The sequence below is a fragment of the Hemiscyllium ocellatum genome, chromosome 22, assembly GCF_020745735.1.
Source record: "Hemiscyllium ocellatum isolate sHemOce1 chromosome 22, sHemOce1.pat.X.cur, whole genome shotgun sequence".
Taxonomy (NCBI): domain Eukaryota; kingdom Metazoa; phylum Chordata; class Chondrichthyes; order Orectolobiformes; family Hemiscylliidae; genus Hemiscyllium; species Hemiscyllium ocellatum.
In genome coordinates this window covers 16,335,258-16,354,782 of record NC_083422.1, presented here as the reverse complement: position 1 = coordinate 16,354,782, position 19,525 = coordinate 16,335,258, and the positions used below count along the sequence as shown (strand labels likewise).

At 41.9% G+C, this 19,525-nt stretch overlaps 1 protein-coding gene across 4 annotated transcripts in view; it reads left to right on the top strand.

The window, feature by feature from the left end:
• LOC132826221 (monocarboxylate transporter 12-like) overlaps window positions 1-19,525 on the top strand; it is a 52,440-nt gene that overhangs the window by 7,679 nt on the left and 25,236 nt on the right. For 3 of the 4 annotated variants that reach the window (XM_060841894.1, XM_060841895.1, XM_060841893.1), the window contains exon 2: window positions 17,073-17,331. In XM_060841894.1, the coding sequence (XP_060697877.1) occupies window positions 17,222-17,331 (110 nt within the window). In that variant the 5' untranslated portion in view covers window positions 17,073-17,221. Of the gene's footprint in view, window positions 1-17,072; window positions 17,332-17,358; window positions 17,584-19,525 lie in introns of those variants that run through there. The other variant, XM_060841897.1, reaches the window with a different exon arrangement.

The following is a 19,525-nucleotide window of genomic DNA, read 5'->3' as shown; positions in this document are numbered from 1 at the left end:
CATAATGAAGAAGGAAGTGTTGGGTGTCTTGAAATGTATTAAGCTATGCCAGGATTCTCTGGGCGGCAAGGGAGGAAGGAGCTAGAGCCTTAACGGACATCTTTGCATCCTCTCTTGCTTCAGGGGAGGTTCCAGAGGACTGGAGAATGGCCAAATTTGTTTGTTTGATTAATAAGGGAAGCAGAGATAATCGAGGTAATTACGGGCTGGTGACTCTGACATCAGTGGTGGGAAACTGATCAAGAAAAATTGAGAGACAGGATTTATTCACATTTGGAAATGAATGGACTTGCTGATAGGCAACATGGGTTTTTATGGGAAGGTCATGTCTCATCAACTTAATTGAGCTTTTCTGAGGAGGTAAGAGGAATGATCAATGAGAAAAGGCAGCAGATGTTGTCTACGTGTACTTCAGTAAGGCATTTGATAAGGGACCACACGGCAGACTGTTATAGAAGATCAAGTGTCATGGGATCCAGTGTGAGCTGGCTGGAAGGGTGCAAACTGTTTTGATCATAGATGACAGAGAGTAGCAGTGAAATGCTGCTTTTCGGAATAGAGGTCAGTAACTAGTGGTGTTCCACAGGGATCAGTGCTAGGAACTTTGGTTATAATGATCTGGTGGAAAATCTGGGGAAACAGAATGATTGGGGTTAGCGCTGCTACCTCACAGTGCGAGGAAAGGTTCAGTTCTACCCTCGGGTAATTATCTATGTTGAGTTTGCACATTCTCCTCATGTTTGTATGTTTCCTTGGGTGTTCCAGGTTCCTCCTACAGTCCAAAGATGTGGAGGTTAGATGGACTAACCATGGGAGATGCAGGGTTACAGGGATAGGGTAAGGGGGTTGAGTCTGGTGGACTTGGTGGACTGAATAGCCTGCTTCTACACTGCAGGTTTCACAGAACCCCTAGATTGCAGTAACAGGCTATGTGGCCCATCGAGTCATACTGATCCTCCAAAGAATATCCCACCCAGACCTACCTCCCTACCCTGTCCCCTTGATCCTCCCATGGCTAATCCACCTAACCTGCACAACCCTGAACACTACAAGTAATTTAGTTTAGCGGGAAAGTGTGGGGAAAATATTTCACACGGGCTGGTGGTGCCTGGAATGCACTGCCAGTGGAAGTGGTGGAAGCAGGTACGCTAGCTATGTTTAAGGTGTATCTTGATAGTACAGGAACAGAGGGCTAGACACTGTGTATGGGCAATCAGTGTTAGGTCTAAATAAGGTCTAGGAATCAGCAGAGGCTTGGTGGGCTGAAGGGCCTGTTCTTATGCTATATTGTACTATTGTGTTGTAGTTATGGACTCACCTATTCTGGAGAAACAACCTTGGATATTCAGCTCAGCCATGCCCTCATGACGTAATAAACCTCTCAGGTCACCCTTCACACGCTCTAGGGGAAAGAAGTTCCAGCTTATCCAACTTCTCCTTTATAATTCAAACCTTCTCGTCTCAGTAACATCTTGTAAATCTTTATTGCACCCTTTCTAGTTTAATAACATTCTTTTGCAAGCCATCGTGCTTATGAGGTTAGCTGCATTTTTGTTCACCATGGGGTACACTTGTCACCAGATTCGATGTGACATCATCATACTGGGTGGTGCTTAAGGCATCCTAGGTTTTACCCTTCTCTGACCCTTATACCCTTGTACATATCTCCCTTGCACTTCTTTTCTGGCTTATGTGAATATCACAATTTTTTTGTAAATAATTACATTTACTACTACTCAAGTCTTTGACTTCATAACATTCAGGTAGTTATTCTCTTTGGATCTGGAAGATTGGTTGGTCCCTGGGTTGACAGTTCTTAACTTTGATTCTGCTTCTGACTGTGAGCGGGCTGGAGTACCTTCGATCTGAGCCAGATAATTTCTTCTTTGGAATATCCTGTACCTCTGAACAATGTTTTCTTTTTCATGATGTACTGTGGATCTCTGGACAATGGTCATCACTTCTTAGTGTGACTTCCATGTATGTATGCACCAAATCGTTAATCAGTGTCAGTGGATGTTTATACTTAATTAGACAATAAAATCTGTGAAATTTTCTCTTCAGCTTGTGCATTGGCGTGAATTCACTCATTTAACCTTCATGTACGTTATTGGTGAACCATTATGATCCCTTCCTCACTCCTACCCTGAGGATGTTTGAATTCAATCCTGGGATGAGGGTATTGCTGGCTAGGCCAGCATTTATTGTCCATTCCTAATTACCTAGAGGGTAATTAAGAGTCAACCAAATTGCTGTGGTCTGGTCAAATGTGGATAACAAATGTTATAGGAATAACAGATTTCTTTCCCTGAGGGATGTTAGTGAACCAAAGAGCTTTTCCCTATTTCTTTAACACCGTGGGCAGATATAACAATGGGCTATACTCTTGATTTTTATATATTAATGTAAAGGAACCATTTCAATTTCTGTTGTAGCACCTAATTTGGAAGCCATTCTATATCTTGAGAATTGTTTTCTTTAAGATGTCCAAATGTTCTATTTGACCTATCTCTGAAATTAAATCTTTCTGGCAACATTATTTCTGATGCAGTCTTTTTCCAGTGTGGATATTTATTTATGTATGTATATATGTCTTTATTTATGTGTTTGTCTACGTATCTGTGTGTTCGTCTATCTTGTATTATTTTGCCCACTTACGCAACATACTGTGTCTGCATCCACCTTCAAATTCCTTGTGTCTTCTTCACAACATGCTTTCCTACCCACCTTGAATCATCTGCCAATTTAGCCACCATGCCTTTGCTCCCTTCATTTAGCTATGAATATGAATTGTGAACGTTAGACCCCAGCACACATTCCTGCTGGATCCCACCCATCCATTCTTCCCAACCCAGCAAAGACCTGTTTGTGCACAAATATCTGTCTGTGCTAATATTGTAACATGTTCACCATGAGCTTTTATTTTTCACAAAAAGTTTGGGGAAAAGGGAGGAGAATGGGGTTAAGAAAATATTAGCCATGATCAAAAGGCAGAATAGACCTGCTGGGCCGAATGGCCTAATTCTACTTATGATGTAGCACCTTATCAAATGACTTCTGGCAATCCAAGTATAGTATCCTTTAACCACAGTGCATGTTACTCCCTCAAAGAACTGAAATTGGTTGAACATGATGTACATTTGACAAAACCATGTTGTGTATTCCCAGCTAGCTTGATATTTTGTAAATTGCAGCTATAATCTCTTGAATGATCAATTCTAACACCCAGTACAGAGTCAAGCTAAGTGGTCTATCGTTTCCTGTTTTAGCATCCCTGCCATCTAGAATACAGGGAGTATATCTACTACCTTCTAATCTGACTGAATGTTTCCTACACTGAGTGAATTTTGAAAAACTACTAAAAAAGCATCTACAACCCTGTACAACTTCTTTTAAGATACTAAGATGAATTCTATCAGGACCGAGAGACTTTGTCAGACTGAGACGAATGCTGAGTGAGTGAATCTATGAATTTGTTTCAAAGTGGAAATTCAACTGGTGTATCTTTTCCAACTTTAGTTTTGGAGATAAGGTTGATATCGGTCAATAGCTCTTAAGGTAAAATAGTTTAATTAAAGGAGGCAGTGGCATGATTGTAGCAGTTGCATCTTAAGCCCCTGAAATTCTTGGTGTAAATAGGGCGCTAATTACTATGCCCTGGAGGTGGCTTTGTGCGGATTCATGTAAGAAAGGAATCTTTTGCACCTCTCAGTTAGCAAGGAGTGCAGCTGATGTGTTTGCAGACTTTGTCAAAGAGACACAAAAACTGAGTTAATGAAACTGGGAGTAGGGTTCAAAGTGGAAGTACATTGCAAAAGGGAATAGAGATGCTTTGACTTGAGTTTACGGCAAGACATAAAATCTCCAGGGTGAGCAGAAAGCTGGAGAAGATAAAAAACATGGAAGGAGAAGCCAACCCGTTGTGAGACCGATGACAGAGTGATGAGCAATCAAGAGCCGTGAGCATAGGGAAGGCAGCTGATTGGTTAGTAAGCTTGGAGAATCTTTCTAGTCTTTTAAAGTTTGTGTTTAGGTTTCTAGTATTTTTCTTCTTTTTTAGTTAAAAAGCTGGTTAAGTATAAGATTGATGCTGGTACTTCTTTAGTTAATATAAGGACAATGGCGTGTAAAGAGAAGAGAATCTAGAGTGATTAATTTAGAAATTAAGTTGATATGAAAGTGAAGGCAGGATGGAATATGTGATGCTGCTGCAGCATGTGAGAGCTGCTGGAATCCAGGATGATCCAGTGTTGCAGTATAGAAACTTTGGTTGTGAAGTAGGAAGCTGGAGTCCAAGCTGCAGACACTTCTCCACATCCTGCTCCACATTTTTCCTCCAGGAAGTGGTTGTTTCCCTCAGTCTAGGGAATTGAAATTTTTTTAAAAGCCTTCATTCTTCTTTTTATTTCAACAGGAGCCAATGATTCACTTTAATATTGTAAATTTATGGAATAAAACTACAAGTTAGGTGACTAGATCAGATTCCCACACTGTGGAAACAGGTCCTTTGGCCCAACAAGTCCACGCCAACCTTCCGAAGAGTAGCCCACCCGGACCAATGCACCTAACATTATGGACAATTTAGCATGGCCAATTCACCCGGCCTGTACATCTTTGGACTATGGGAGGAAACCAGAGCACCCAGAGGAACCCCACACAGACACAGGGAGAATGTGTAAACTGCACACAGACAGTTCCCAAGGTGGGAATCAAATCTGGATCCCTGGTGCTGTGAGGCAGCAGTGCTAACCACTGAGTCACCATGCCGCCTTGAGATTCCACACTATGGAAACAGGCCCTTTGGCTCAAATGTCCACACAGATCCTCCAGAGAGTAACCCACCCAGACCTATATTTACCTCTGACTAATGCACCTAACGCTATGGGCAATTTAGCATGGCCAACTCACCTCACCTGCACATACTTTTGTTTTGGGGAGTGTGGGAGGAAACCAGAGCAAACCCACACAGACACCAGGGTGAATGTGCAAATTCCAAACCCACACATAACAGGGAGAGCATGCAAATTCCACACAGACAGTTGCCCAAGGCAGGAATCAAACCCAGGTCCCTGGCTCTGTGAAGCAACAGTGCTAACCACTGAGCCAGCGTAATTAACTTGGACTTGAATGCATTCTCCATATGAGTTATATGACTCTATACATGGCATGTAATTCACTACAAACAATGCTCGTGTCAAACAGGTTTGAAAAGTTAAAAATCGCACAACAACAGGCTATAGTCCAACGGGTTTATTTGGAATCACTAGCATTCGGAACGCTGCTCCTTCATCAGGTGGTTGTGGAGCAGGATCATAGGACAGAGAATTTATAGCAAAAGATCACAGTGTCCTACAAACTGATGCAATATATCGAACAAACCTAGATTGCTGTCAAGTCTTTCATCTTTTAGAATGGGTTACAGGTTTCAGTTAATTAAAATGTAAATCCCAGAACTTCTTTTAAGTCACATTCTTGAGACAATTTAAGGTTTATAAAAAAGGTGTAATCTCAGCTCAGATAATGTACTAAAGGTGTGAGGTTAGAGTCTGTCTGTATCTCAATCTTGAGTCAGACTGGTTCTATTCCCAAAGTAAGAATTTATAAAATGTTATATGGATTGACTGCCTGCAGATTGTGTGCTTCTTGAGCAAAATAGAATGTATCTACAAAGGTTTGAAAAAGATCATTCAGCTGGGTTTGTGAGTTAATATTTGACCTGACAAGTTCTGTATGTGTGAGGTGTTAGTTGTCATGCTACCACCTGACTTTCTCACGAGTCCTTTTCTGACACTTAATAAATGTTTGTTGAACATTCTGAAATATCAGCCACTGATGATCCACTGACTTGGCTTAATTTTACAACCTCCTTTAGGCCAATCTTTCTTTCTACCTCTTAATTGCTCTTAATTAAGTTGAAGACGTTGTTTTGGGATTGAGTTGCCCTCCCTCAAACTGAATTTGAAATTCTGTCATGTTGTATATGCTACCCACCTTGAGGATCCTTACATATGAGACTTCTGATTGGCCCCCTTGTTGGTAGGAATTAGTAACCTAGTGGCATTGTCACTAGACCATCCATTCAGCGACTCAAGCAATGATCTGGGTTCAAATCCTTCCTTGGCAGAGGGTGGAATTTTGATTCAGTTAAAAATCTGGAATTAAGAGGCTAATGAAGATCATGAAACCGTTGTTGATTGCCAGAAATTTCTGTTTGGTTCAGTAATGTCCTTTAGGGAAAGAAACAGCTATCGTTACATGATCTAGCTTGAATGTGATTCCAGACACTCAGCAACGTGGTTGGCTCCTAACTGCCTGCTGGGTACTTAGGGTTGGGCAGTAATTGCTGAGCTAGCCAGCAACACCCACATTCCATGAATGAAGTTTAAAAATTCTTAACATGTTACACATTGCTGGATCTAAAATAATGTATTTTAAAGTTGCCACCCTGCAGTTATGTCCCTACACTTGTTGTCAAGTCATGTTCATTTATTTCTATTTGAGCCATCAATTAATCTGTTTTGTTTGCAATGTTGTGTACATTTGGAATAAGAGCCTTTAGCTTTGACTTCTTTGTATTGTTCTCCCTCTCTCTCATTCTAATTTCTGCTGCATTCTATTTTCTACCCCTTCCTGACAAACCAATAGTAATTTCCCTCTTCACCACCCTACACCTCTGCTCAGTCATTTTGTTTTACTGTTCAGTCTTCTCTTCAATTGTAACACCCTCTCCCTATGATGAACCCTATCTGTGACCCTAGGTTATATGGTTTTCCGAGGCACTGGTCCCAACATATTCAAACAGAATCCTTCCTAATGGTACACCTCCCTCTTTCCCCAACACTGATGTGAGTGCCACATGAATCAGAGCCCATTTCTCCCAAACCAACGTTTGACCCACATATTTGCCCCTCTAATCTTATTAATACTACTTCAGTCTACACGTGACTCGGATAGTTGTCCAGAGGTTATTGACTTTGTAGTTCTGCTTTTTAAAAATTTAGCACCAAACTACTAATAATTCCTCAAGGAGCATTACTTTCCTAGGTGGCACCCTTATCTAGTTGGCACCTTCATGGACCATTTAGGATGTTTGTGTTTACGTGAGGATCCATCCAGCTGACCCAACACAACATGGTGGCTTGGTGGCTAGCACTGCTGTATCACAGTACCAGAGACCCGGGTTCAGTTCCACCCTCTGGTGACTGTTTATGTGAAGTTTGCACGTTCTCCCCACATCTGCATAGGTTTCCTCCCACTGCATCAAAAGATACGTTGGTGAGTAGATTAACTAAGGAGGATGCTTTTGGTATGTAGGTTATCGTAGTGGTTCAGGATGGGATGCTCTTTGGATGGGCTGAGTGGACTGCTCCCACATTGTAGGGATTCAATGAAACCTAGGATTTTCCCGACAGGATTAATTCATTGTTGTCACATGTACCAAGATAAAGGGAAATCTGTTGTTTTGCATACTCTACAGGTGGCTTGTACAGCGGGGTAGCAGAAGAGAGTGCAGAATATGGTGTTACAGTCATAGAGAAGGTGCAGAGAAAGAGAGATCAATATTAACATTGAAGAGGTCCATTCAAAAGTCTGATAACAGCGGGGAAGGAACGGTTCTTGAATCTATTCATATGTGTATTCAAACTTTTATATCTTCTGCCTGAGGGAAGATGGTGCGAGAGAGTATAACCGGAGTGGGAGGGGTCATTGATAATACTGGTTGCTTTCCCAAGGCAGCAGGAAGTATAGGTGAAGTCAATGGTTGGAAGGCTGGTTTTCCTGATGGACTGAGCAATGTTCACAATTCTGTAGTTTCTTGAAGTCATTACCAAACCATGTTATGATGCATCCAAATCAGATGTTTTCTCTGGTAAATAGAGTTGGCCATTCATCCCCTCAAGCCTGTTCCACCATATGGAGACAGATCTGTGGTCTGTCTCCATATACCCAGCTTTGGCCCATGTCCCTTCATACCTTAGGTAAACCTTTCAGCAATGTCAGATTTCAGATTCACAATTGATCCTGCATCCATTGCCATCTGTGATCAATTATTGATGACACAGACCTGCTGCGTGCCAGCAACTATGTGACCGGCTCCGGGGTAGCTGAATGCTTGGGCAGGAACTGTTGGCCCTCAGGAGGAGAAGGAATGGTTGTTTGCTCTGAGGTAAAAACCATCTCAAGCCAGTTGCTGAAGGAAGTGACCTTTAATGGATGAGTCAAAGAGCCATATAAGTGTGAAGCATTCACCCTTTGCTTCTTGTAAACAAGCAAAAGTGTCAGGAGATGGAAAACCAAAAAGTAACATTCTACTCATCTGAGTAAACCATGTGAACAGGAACTACTGGACTATCTTCTCAGAAGTTCCCACGGTCAACGTTGCTGTGTGTGTGTGTGTCCATAGAGTTGCTTTCAACAGTTCCAAATTGTTAATCTGTAGTGAAAATTTATTTATTTGTTATAATTAGTCATAATTGTTAAATACACTAGCCTGGAGTGTGTTTTCTCTCAATATGAGTTTGAAAGTCAGGTAAATTGGGTAATTCCTCATTAAAAAAAATCTTTAATTTTGTGACAACTCAGGGTATGATGGATCTCCATTTCTAACTCGTTATGTCAATGAGGTACGACTGTATATAAAACATTGAGCTGTATCTTGTACTTTTATTAAAGTTCCAGTCCATTGACTTCTGTTTAGATAACACAAAGACTTCTGAAAAGGTTGCTCCTTGGAAACACTGGTGATGTATAACTCTGAATATTTTGGCTGCTTGATAGCAGCAGGCAGATTCAAAAAACCACCAGAGGAACTTGATTTCAACACTCTTGTCTACAGTTGTCATTTCACATTTCAGTGCCACTGTGCCCTACTTGGCTTGTATTAGTTAGACTAATCTATAGTTTCTCTACATGAGATGAGTGCTAAGAAGGACAACACACCAAGTGCCCTTGTGGCAAATTCAGTAGATGTTGGAGATATGCTAACTTCTCTGGCAAATGGAGGCATAAAAGCAGTGCTCTGTGGATAGTTCAGGCCTACAATTTGGGACATAGATACTGCTGGTCACCAAGTGCAGCTCCCTCTATTCCCCAGATAGCTCAACATTATCTTTCCAGTGAAGTCAGATGTAGGGCTGGGGGGTGTATGCAACGCGAGTGAGGCAAACTGAATTTCCTTCAGTGATGCCACTGGGAAGATGAATATTGTGATAAGCATTGGGTAGTCATTATTGTAAATAATCTGCTGATAAATCAGATTTTAAAGAAAAGTGAATTATAATATTTAGCAATTGTGTAGCATAAACTTACTGAATCAGTGTTTATCAATTGGTTAAAAATTCAAATATTTCATGAAGAATGGTCTTGAATGATTTCAACATTTGCATTTTCCCCTCTGACTCTCGTACGTTTTGTTATTTATTGAAAATAGCTTTGAAGGAATGTGCTCGTATTTATTGACAGCTTTGTGGGAATGGTTGATCTATTTTTGTCATTCTTCTGGGGTGGCCACGCCTGAAAGCCTGATCTCTCTATCACCTCCATTGACAATCATGCCACTGTTTATTCCCCTAGTTCTGTCGCTAAAATCTCATAGTTCCATCTCCTTTTTAAGATGTAATATCTCCTCCTTTATCTTGACATCTGTTTTAATCTCTCTAATTGCATTGAGATGTTTCTTCTACACTGAAGGCATTATATAAATGCAAGCTGCTTCTGTCTCTCAAAATGGCATGAAATAATCATTGCTCCCAATTGGTAGAGAGAACTTTAAATTACCCACGAATCTGAACAGGAGCTACAATTTGTATACAGTTGCAATGTTTATTTGGAAAAATAACAAGTGAATTATTTCTGATCAGCCCTTCTAAACAAAAGAATCACTTTTTTTTTATAGATTAAGACTGGAATTAATAAAAAATTCCATTCACTGAATGTCTAATATTGGATCTGACTTGGAATAAAGTGGATTTGACTGCAGTTTCAGAATGTTGCTCGGAAAATAACTGTTAGCTATCTTCTGGAGAAAGGACAATTGTTGTTGTTTGAGTCAATTTCATCCTGTTTTAAAGTGGTACAAGTATAAGGAACAGTGATGAAGAGAAACAAATAATGTTTTGTGCTTCCATTCTCATTCCACCACTTTTTAAACTGGTAGTATGTTATTGAGATAAAAGACAGGAATTTCAATCCCTTCTCTCCTCAGAAACATGGGCAGAGCTGCTCAATCTTTCAGTATAGCTTCAGGAAGGACAGACTTTTCCTTCCTCTATGGGGCTTGCTGGCATTCGGGGACAATGTTTCGTTGGCTCTGCAAATACACACTTATTGGAAGTTAGCAAGATTGTTTTAATAGATGATCCCACTGAATTGCTGGCAATGTGTCTAGAAAACTATTTTGGAACAAATGAGCCACTTCAATCTACAACAGACAAGTCCAATGCAGCTTGCATTTATTTAAGTAATCAATTCCAGACATCTTCATTGCATCCAGATTCTATTTTTGTAGAAGCTTAATCTTTGCCATGATGTAAAATGGGGCTCAGTTCATCTGGGTCAGAGGTCATGGATTCAAGTCGCTCATCAAACTCCTGAATCTGTAATCCAGACTTGATACTTTGGTATAATACTGACAAAGTACTGCATTATGTCATCTGTTTGGAAGGGGGTCTGCTTTTGTTTATTTAAGATTCCGTGTTTGGAGAAACCCATATGAGTTCTCCCTGGTGTCCTAGCTGATGGCCTTCTCTCAATCAAGTCCCCTTAAACAGATTTATCCAGTCCGTTATCTCTGCTATTTGTCAGACCCCACTGTGCAAATGTTAGATGGAGCTTTTCTACAATACAACCATGACTACATTTCAAAAGTCTTTTAGTATTTTTAGATATTGTAAAAGATTTCATAAAATGTGAGATCTTTCTGCTTTACTGCTTCATCAAACTTGGTAGCACAGATGAAAATCTTATTAATGAGCTGACTTTTAACCAAGTTTAGTCTCCACAGGTCTCCTGTACTCTGTCTGGAAGCCTTACTGTTGTTCTGTCATATAATGTCACTGCTGTGTGCTCCTTCTTATACAGGTGATGCTACATTGAGTGGAATTGTACCAAAGAGTATATTGTCCACCCTCCTGGTCAAACATCTGACCATGGCCTTAAGCCACTCTGTTACTGAGTAGTTGGCTGGACAGTCTGTAGTAGTTTGAGAAATATTTTGTTCCACTCCCCACTGACTGAAGTAGACTAAGTAGCACTTGGAATAGGATGGCTCTCTATCATAAATTCTGTGAACAAATTTTAACAAGAACAGCGTATGCCAGCTCCATTGTAGGGCTGGTCCCTGCCTGCTTTCAATCCTGTTTAATTACATTCTTGCAAAAAGTCAAAAGCAATGACAATCTAGTAGAGTAGCTGAAACCAGTTTACTGACGTTTACAGCACTCAAAGTGAAGCCCTGCCTAATGAAATGCATCATTACAAGTTCAGGCATACACTGTACAAAGAGTTAAAAATGAGGTCTGCAGATGCTGGAGATCACAGCTGCAAATGTGTTGCTGGTCAAAGCACAGCAGGCCAGGCAGCATCTCAGGAATAGAGAATCCTGATGAAGGGCTTATGCTCGAAACGTCGAATTCTCTATTCCTGAGATGCTGCCTGGCCTGCTGTGCTTTGACCAGCAACACATTTGCAACTGTACAAAGAGTTGCCAGCTTTGTTGGACTTATTCCTGGAGGTTCCATCATGTGGTCTTCAGCCTCTAACCAAGCCCTCTGACTCAAAAAGCCGCCTTTTTTTCCCCCTCCATTCACTACATTTTCAAAGCCACTTTGCTTAAAAGTGCCCCACTTCATTTAACAACCCCATTATTTTCCTTTTGGTTTAATTACAGAAGTTTCTCAGAGATTATAATTTCTAGGGAGGATTTGCAACATGAACTGAGTATGATTTTCCTATTCTTAAATGGAATTCTGCCCCATTTTCTAGTGGACTTTCACCAGGTTGTCAGAAGGTTGCAATTGGAACACTTGCACCTTTTAAATGCCTGGAGTATAGCCAAACCCACTCTACGTTATTTATATTGATTGGTTCTTTCAAAGAAGTTTTTGATAGTTTTCCCATTCAGTTGATAGTTTTACAAATTGTTCTGATTAGTGCAAAACAGAAAGCTTCAGCAACTTGTCATTTTTTGGCAATATATTTTAAAATTTAAAAAAAAAGTTAGTAGATAGCACTCTTGCTTGTGGGCTCAAATCTCATTCAAGTGATGAATCCATAATCCAGGCTGACAGTCGATTAAAGTACTGAAGGAGTGCTGCACTGTCAGAGATGCTGCAGGATGAATGAGGCAGTAAACCGAGACCCAGCTTACCCCCAACAGGACAGAATAATAACAATTGTATTTGAAGGAAAGCAAGGGTGTTCTTCCTTGCCCCCTGGTCAGTATTCATTCTTCATTCTTCTGCAGCATGTTTCGATGAAGTGACCAATTCCTGCTATCTATGAAGGAATTTATCTATGAAGTACTTAAGGATGTCCAGAATTATTTTTCTAAAGTACTATGTAAATGCAAGTTTTATTAAAATGCAAGCCCTTTAGAGTAAACTGAGATATGGCAAGTTGCCAAAATGTACTTACGACAACAGATCATTGATTACAACAATTAGGGTAATCACTAACAGAACTCAAACTAGATTACATGAAATACTGTTTGATTTAACTTTTTTTCTTCTTTAAAGTAACATTGAAGGACACAGTGTTTTTGTTCCTACCATACATTCCTGTTGTATTTGACATAGACCAGAGAAGCGATGTGTTTATGTCTACAGTGTGGAAAGGGCTAGTTGGTGCGGCCAGTACAAAGTTTGAGATATACAGGCCTACCAAACCTTGTAGAATGTTTTGAGACCTCCATGAATGAAAGACTTCAGATGCTGCTGAAGATAAATTATAAAAGGCATAGTGAGGATCAAACATGACAGAAACATTGCTGTTTAACTGCCAGTCAAGATCTAACTGGGGAGCTGAATACAAGGGCAAGAATTGTAAGTTTGAGGAGGAGCCACTGTAGGCAGATGAACACCAGATAGTACGTGCAATGGACTTGAGTGAGAGTCAAAACATCGGTGGTCGAGCTTTGGATGTATCAATTTTGCAGAGGAATTGAGCAAAACGGCAAATTATTTTAAAATTGGAGTGAGGCTACACTGCAGTGAAATATGTCTGTGCTCAGGGTGTGGGAAATTTGGAACTTTCTTTCCATGAAGACTGGTGGATGCTGTGTCATGAAAACTGAGATTGATAACAGTTTTTTTTAGGTAAAGGCCTTAAGGGACAAAAAGCAGGGTAGGTGGAGCTGAGGTGCGGATCAGCCAGGATGTCATGGAATGTTGCAACAGGCTGAATATCCCCCTTTATGGTCCCCTTTATTCCCGAGTTCGAACCTCAGTAATACAATATCCAGGAACAATTGCTCACTACCAAAACCGGAGAATAGCACTGAAATATTTGAAATTTTTATTAAAGTTCCAGAGAGAGGATCAAGGGAGAGCATTGTAGGAGCCATGTGGTTGTTGCTGAAGATGGAGGAATTGTCTCTCCTTGAGTCTGCACTGTCCCGATAATTAGATTCTGCTGTATAAATTACCATGAATGAGGAATTTGTAGAGTTGAGAGTGGGCACTTCTGCTCAAATGTGCTGGCACATTAACCTAACATTGTTCTGGAGACCATGGGGCAATTTGGTTTAGAGCATGGTGTGGAGGAGCCTCTTTTCTTTACTCCACCCTCCGGCCGGTGTCTGGGGTTCACTGGTTACTGTGGTGGTCTCTCTCCAGCAGGCTCTGAAACTTCAAAGCCCCAGAATGCCGCACGAGGACAGCTCCGCTGGGGAGACAGCACTGAACCAAACTCGCTGTTTATAACCTGACTGGCGAGTCGGAACTTATCTCCACACTGTAATGGCGGCCACCACCAATGCCTGGGCGATTTCCTCTCTTGTTGGTGGGACAACGGTCACCTGGTACCTACCCACTCGGGCAGTATCCCCAAGAGAGAGAAAAAGAGAGATCAAACGGCCCATCCTGGCCAGCAAACCCCCTTGAGTGGGCTGTTCGAATCGTCTGGATCACCCTTCGGTCCTTGACACTGGAATTACGGTCTGGGATCTGCTGAGAACTCAGCCAGGATTGGTGTACCCAGACAAACACACACACCCACAGACACACACACATATACACACACACATATACACACACACACACACACACACATCCACATAGGCACAGACAGACACACAACAGACTCCACACATAGACACGTACACAGACACGCACACAAACACGCACACAGACATACACACAGACAGACATGCACAAACACGGACACACAGACAGACACACATGAGTACATGCACACATACAAATGCAGACACATGTACAGAAATGCACATGCACACACAGAAACACACACAGATACACACACAGAGACACAAACATGCACGCAAACAGACACACACACAGACAGACACACACACACACACGCGCGTGTGCACACATACCCCCCCACAGACACACACACACTCCCACACAGACACAGATATACACACGGACAGACAAACAGACACAGATATTTACAGACATGGACAGACACACACGCAGACACACACAGGTACAGACAGATGCACACACAGAGCCACACACACACCCACAGACACACATAGACACATACACAGCCATGCGCACAGATACACACAGACAGACACTTATACAGACACGCACACAAATACATACATATACACACATGCAGACGCAGACATAGACATAGACAGACACACACACACAGACATGCGAACACCGACACACAGACTCACACACAGATACACGTGCACACACACAGACGCACACGCAACACATATAGACGCAGACACGCACACTCTTATGCGCGCGCGCGCACACACACACACACACACACAAAACTGTCAGCACACTGTGGATGTCCTCTTCTCCCACCCATCAGACCTGATCTCCTTTGGGGGCAGCACGGTGACTCAGTAGTTAGCACTGCTGCCTCACAGCAGCAGGGACCTGGGTTCGATTCCAGTCCCAGGTAACTATCTATCTGTAGGGAGTTTGCGTGCTCCAAATGTTTTCATAGTATAGAGGTGGGGTTTAATAGAATCCCGATAGCACATTCTCCCCATGTCGATGAGAGTTTTTGGTGGGTGCTCCAGTCCCCCCCAAGACTAAAGATGTATAGGCTGGGTGGGTTAGTCATGCTAAATCTGGGGTTATAGGGATAGAGTGAAGGAGGGTGTTGAGTGGAATGCTCTTCGGAGGGTCATTGCAGGCAGAGTGGCCCGAATGGCCTCTTTCCACACCATAGGGATTCCATGGTTCTAAGTGGCTCAGCTAGGAATCTGATGCATCCAGCAGGGGCTGTCTAACCTGATTACTCTTTATTTAAAAGGTTGGAATGTAGTATCCTTCACCCTCACGAGTTGGTGCCCACTGATTGATTGGCAACATTTAAAATGCTGCCTGAGGCTACACTGACTGCAGGGCTCAGATTGGCACAGTGCTTCACTGCTGACCTTGTTCTCACTTTGTGCACAGGTCAAACTTCTCAATGTACATCATACTCAAAGACCCAAGACAGGGGTGACTTCTAAACATAAGCTTTTGAGTTCTGTGCCTGTGTGATAGAAGTCAAAGAGTGTGGTGCTGAAAAAGCACAGCTGGTCAGGCAGCATCCGAGGAGCAGGAGAATCGACGTTTCACGTAAAAGCTCTTCATCAGGAATGAGCCTCATTCCTGATGAAGTGTTTTTGCCTGAACCATCTATTCACCTACTCCTTGGATACTGCCTGACCAGCTGTGCTTTTCCAGCACCACATTTTGTGACGCTGATCTCCAGCATCTGCAGTCCTCACTTTCTCCTGTGGGATAGAAGTGCAATTTTGAATTGAATTGAATTAGCTTTATTCTCACATGTACGCAATTTAGTATAGTGAAAAGTTAACAAGTTGCCACTTACCGTGCCAAGTTAGGTACAAACCAAGGTACAGTTTCTTCAGTTACAAGATTAATTACAGTGTAACAACGTCAGCAACACATGGCACCATCTTAGCTATTGAGTACTAGTGTACAATCTTTAGTTAAAGAATAGAAAAATGAAGAGAAAAGGTTACATTACAGCTATACACACCCTCAGTCAGAAAACAAGAAGCTAAAAAGACAAACATCAGAGTCTCTCACCAAGGGCTGTCCACAGCAGATCAGCACGGGTCAATGTGCTCTCACCGCTGGCTGCCAACACACACTGCACTGAGCCACCGGTCACTGGAGTCCCCACTTCAGAGGCTGGGGCTGGCTATTTGAGGCCGAGAGAAAGAAGGAAGAGAAGGAGAAAGAAAGAATAAGAGCAGGTGCAGCAGACGAACTCCAGCTGGAGTAACCTACTTCACCCCCTTCTTAATGGAAGAAACTTTGAAGAAATTGTGTAATTTGTGTTTTGCGGACCAGAACAAGGCAGGTTTAGATTTGAACAAATTGGTAACGTTATTTTCCTTTGATCGCAAATGACTCAAGCTGGGGGATGAAATAGAGGGAGGTAGTTAAGTAGATGAAGGGGTCAGGAATGAGGCGATGGTTGGATATCTATCGCCACTCATATCTTGTTCGTTACTGTGCATAAACACACAATTGCAATGAGTGAATAAAGTTCACTCCTGTGTAAGTTCTACTCTTCGTGCCTGACTGCTTGCTGTGTCCCGGGCTTGCTTCAGCTTGTTAAGAATAATTATGTTCATCAAACATTGGGAGAGTGCCATTAGCATTTGCAAATGTGAGCTCCTGCCTGTGTTGTGTTTGTACAGAAAAGTAGAAAAATATGATGATTAAGCAGTCTGTCTTTTACATTCCTATTTTATTGAGTTCTTACGTAGGCCTTCTGATCTGGTCTTTTCTAATTAAACTTCTTAAATCTTTTGCGGTAAGAATTTGCAATCAATTTGCCTCATTCTTAATCACGCAGATATGACTTTTGACCTAACGCATCCTGTGTTTAATTTTTTTCAGATGTTTCATGAAAATCATTTACAAGAGCACATTCCAGACCTTCGAGTACAGAAGTTCTGAACCTCCCTCTGCAGTACAGAGAAACAAACTTGACACTCTGTTGGAACCAGGGTGTAGTGCAAATCTCAGTAGACAGTCGAATTGGTACAATGCCCCGGCACTCAAAGGTTCCATTAATGGAAGCCCCAGATGGAGGATGGGGCTGGATGGTTGTGATTAGCTGCTTCTTAGTGACTGTTTGCACAAGGGCAGTGTCCAGGTTTGTCAGAAAACCTCTTGGGGTCATTATACTTTGCTCTGATTAAGACAAAGCTTTGCTTGCATTTACAATCCTTCAGAATGATCTATAATCAACATTTCCGTTCAGTATTGGATGTGGGTCATTAGTTTGAACCTTTTTTAGATGTACATTTTAACCATTCTTCCTCTTATCTTGCGTGCATGCTGTTCCTGGCCCAGAGGAGTACAGCAGGTGCTGTGCCCTGAGGAATTAATCATCTGATTGATCAGCGTGAGTTGAATCAACATCTGCTTTTCTTTCTCCCTGGCCGAGACAGACAGACCTGAATGGTCCGATTCATTATGTTTTTCCAACCTTCTAGACGTAACAGCATGTGGCAACATAATGTCCCATGGAAGCAAGCCAAGGAAGTCTTTGTGTTCAGAAGCTCTGACTTTAACTTGGAGCAGGACTTCAGAACACTGGGAATAGTGCTTATTATTTTTAATGGTATTGTTGTTGCTTAATTGGATTGCTCATTTATGTTGAAATTATGTGATCTTTTGAAACTGCAACTAATGTCTGAGGTCAATTTTTATGTAATGTCATAGTGTATTAAAGTGCAGTTTAGCTTCAAGTCGTATAATGGCTTATCAAAGACTTTTTAAAAAGGCATAATTGAATTGAAATTATGGCGTTGATAGGAATTTAGTTTCTTGATTTGCCCTTCAATGTTTCACTTCTCCTTTTCTTCTCGGGAGTTGGAGACTATGGAGATGGATCATTGATCACTGGATATTCTCTAGTAACTTTGTCAAATAAATGTGGCCATTATGTCAGAGTCTTAAAAATGGTATTTTGGAAAATATTTTGCAAGGGATCCCATCAAAATGATCCCCTAAATAAAACAGATTCAGAAGTGTAGTTTTCTAATTTAGGAGCTGAGCTTAATTTATGGGGAAGGGGGTTCGGCTTGTTCCAAGACATTCTCTCCAGATCTTTTAAAGGTACTTCTGATTTGTAGGCCTTTAAGACCCCTTTATTAGTTATCAGGTTTAATGTTACAGAGTAATGTCAACAACATGGGTTCAATTCCCCACCAGCTGAAGTCACTGTGCACAACTCTCCTTCTCAACCTCTTGGTTCTGAAAGATTTACAAGGATGTTGCCAGGGTTGGAGGATTTTAGCTATAGGGAGAGGCTGAATAGGCTGGGGCTGTTTTCTCTGGAACGTCGGAGGCTGAGGGGTGACTTTATTGAGCCTTATAAAATCATGAGGGGCAAAAAATACAGAGGTATGGCATTGAAGGTGCGTTGGAGGTTTGGATGAGTAATTGGCTGGCTGGAAGAAGACAGAGGGTAGTAGTTGATGGTAAAGGTTCATCTTGGAGTGCAGTTACTAGCGGTGTTCCGCAAGGATCTGTTTTGGGACCATTGCTGTTTGTTATTTTTATAAATGACCTGGAGAAGGGGTTAGAAGGTTGGGTGAGCAAGTTTGCGGATGACAGAAAGTCGGTGGAGTTGTTGACAGTGAGGAAGGATGTGGCAGGTTACAGCAGGATATAGATAAGTTGCAGAGCTGGGCAGAAAGGTGGCAATGTAGCTAAGTGTGAAGTGATTCACTTTGGTAAGAGTAACAAGAAGATGGGGTACTGGGCTAATGGTAGGCTACTTGGTAGTGTGGATGAGCAGAGGGATCTTGGTGTCCATGTACACATATCTCTGAAAGTTGCCACCCGGGTAAATAGTGCTGTGAAGAAGGCATATGGTGTACTGGCTTTTATTGTTAGAGGAATTGAGCTCTGGAGTCCTGAGGTCATGTTGCAGTTTTATAAGACTCTGGTGCGGCCGCATCTGGAGTATTGTGTGCAGTTTTGGTCGCCATACTATAAGAAGGATGTGGAGGCACTGGAACGGGTGCAGAGGAGGTTTACCAGGATGTTGCCTGGTATGGTAGGAAGATCTTATGAGGAAAGGCTGAGGCACTTGGGGCTGTTTTCATTGGAGAAAAGAAGGTTTGGGGTGACTTGATAGAGGTGTACAAGATGATTAGGGGTTTAGATAGGGTTGACCATGAGAACCTTTTTCCACGTATGGAGTCAGCTATTACAAGGGGGCATAGCTTTAAATTAAGGGGTGGTAGGTATAGGACAGATGTTAGGGGTAGATTCTTTACTCAGCGAGTCGTGAGTTCATGGAATGTCCTGCCAGTAGCAGTGGTGGACTCTCCCCC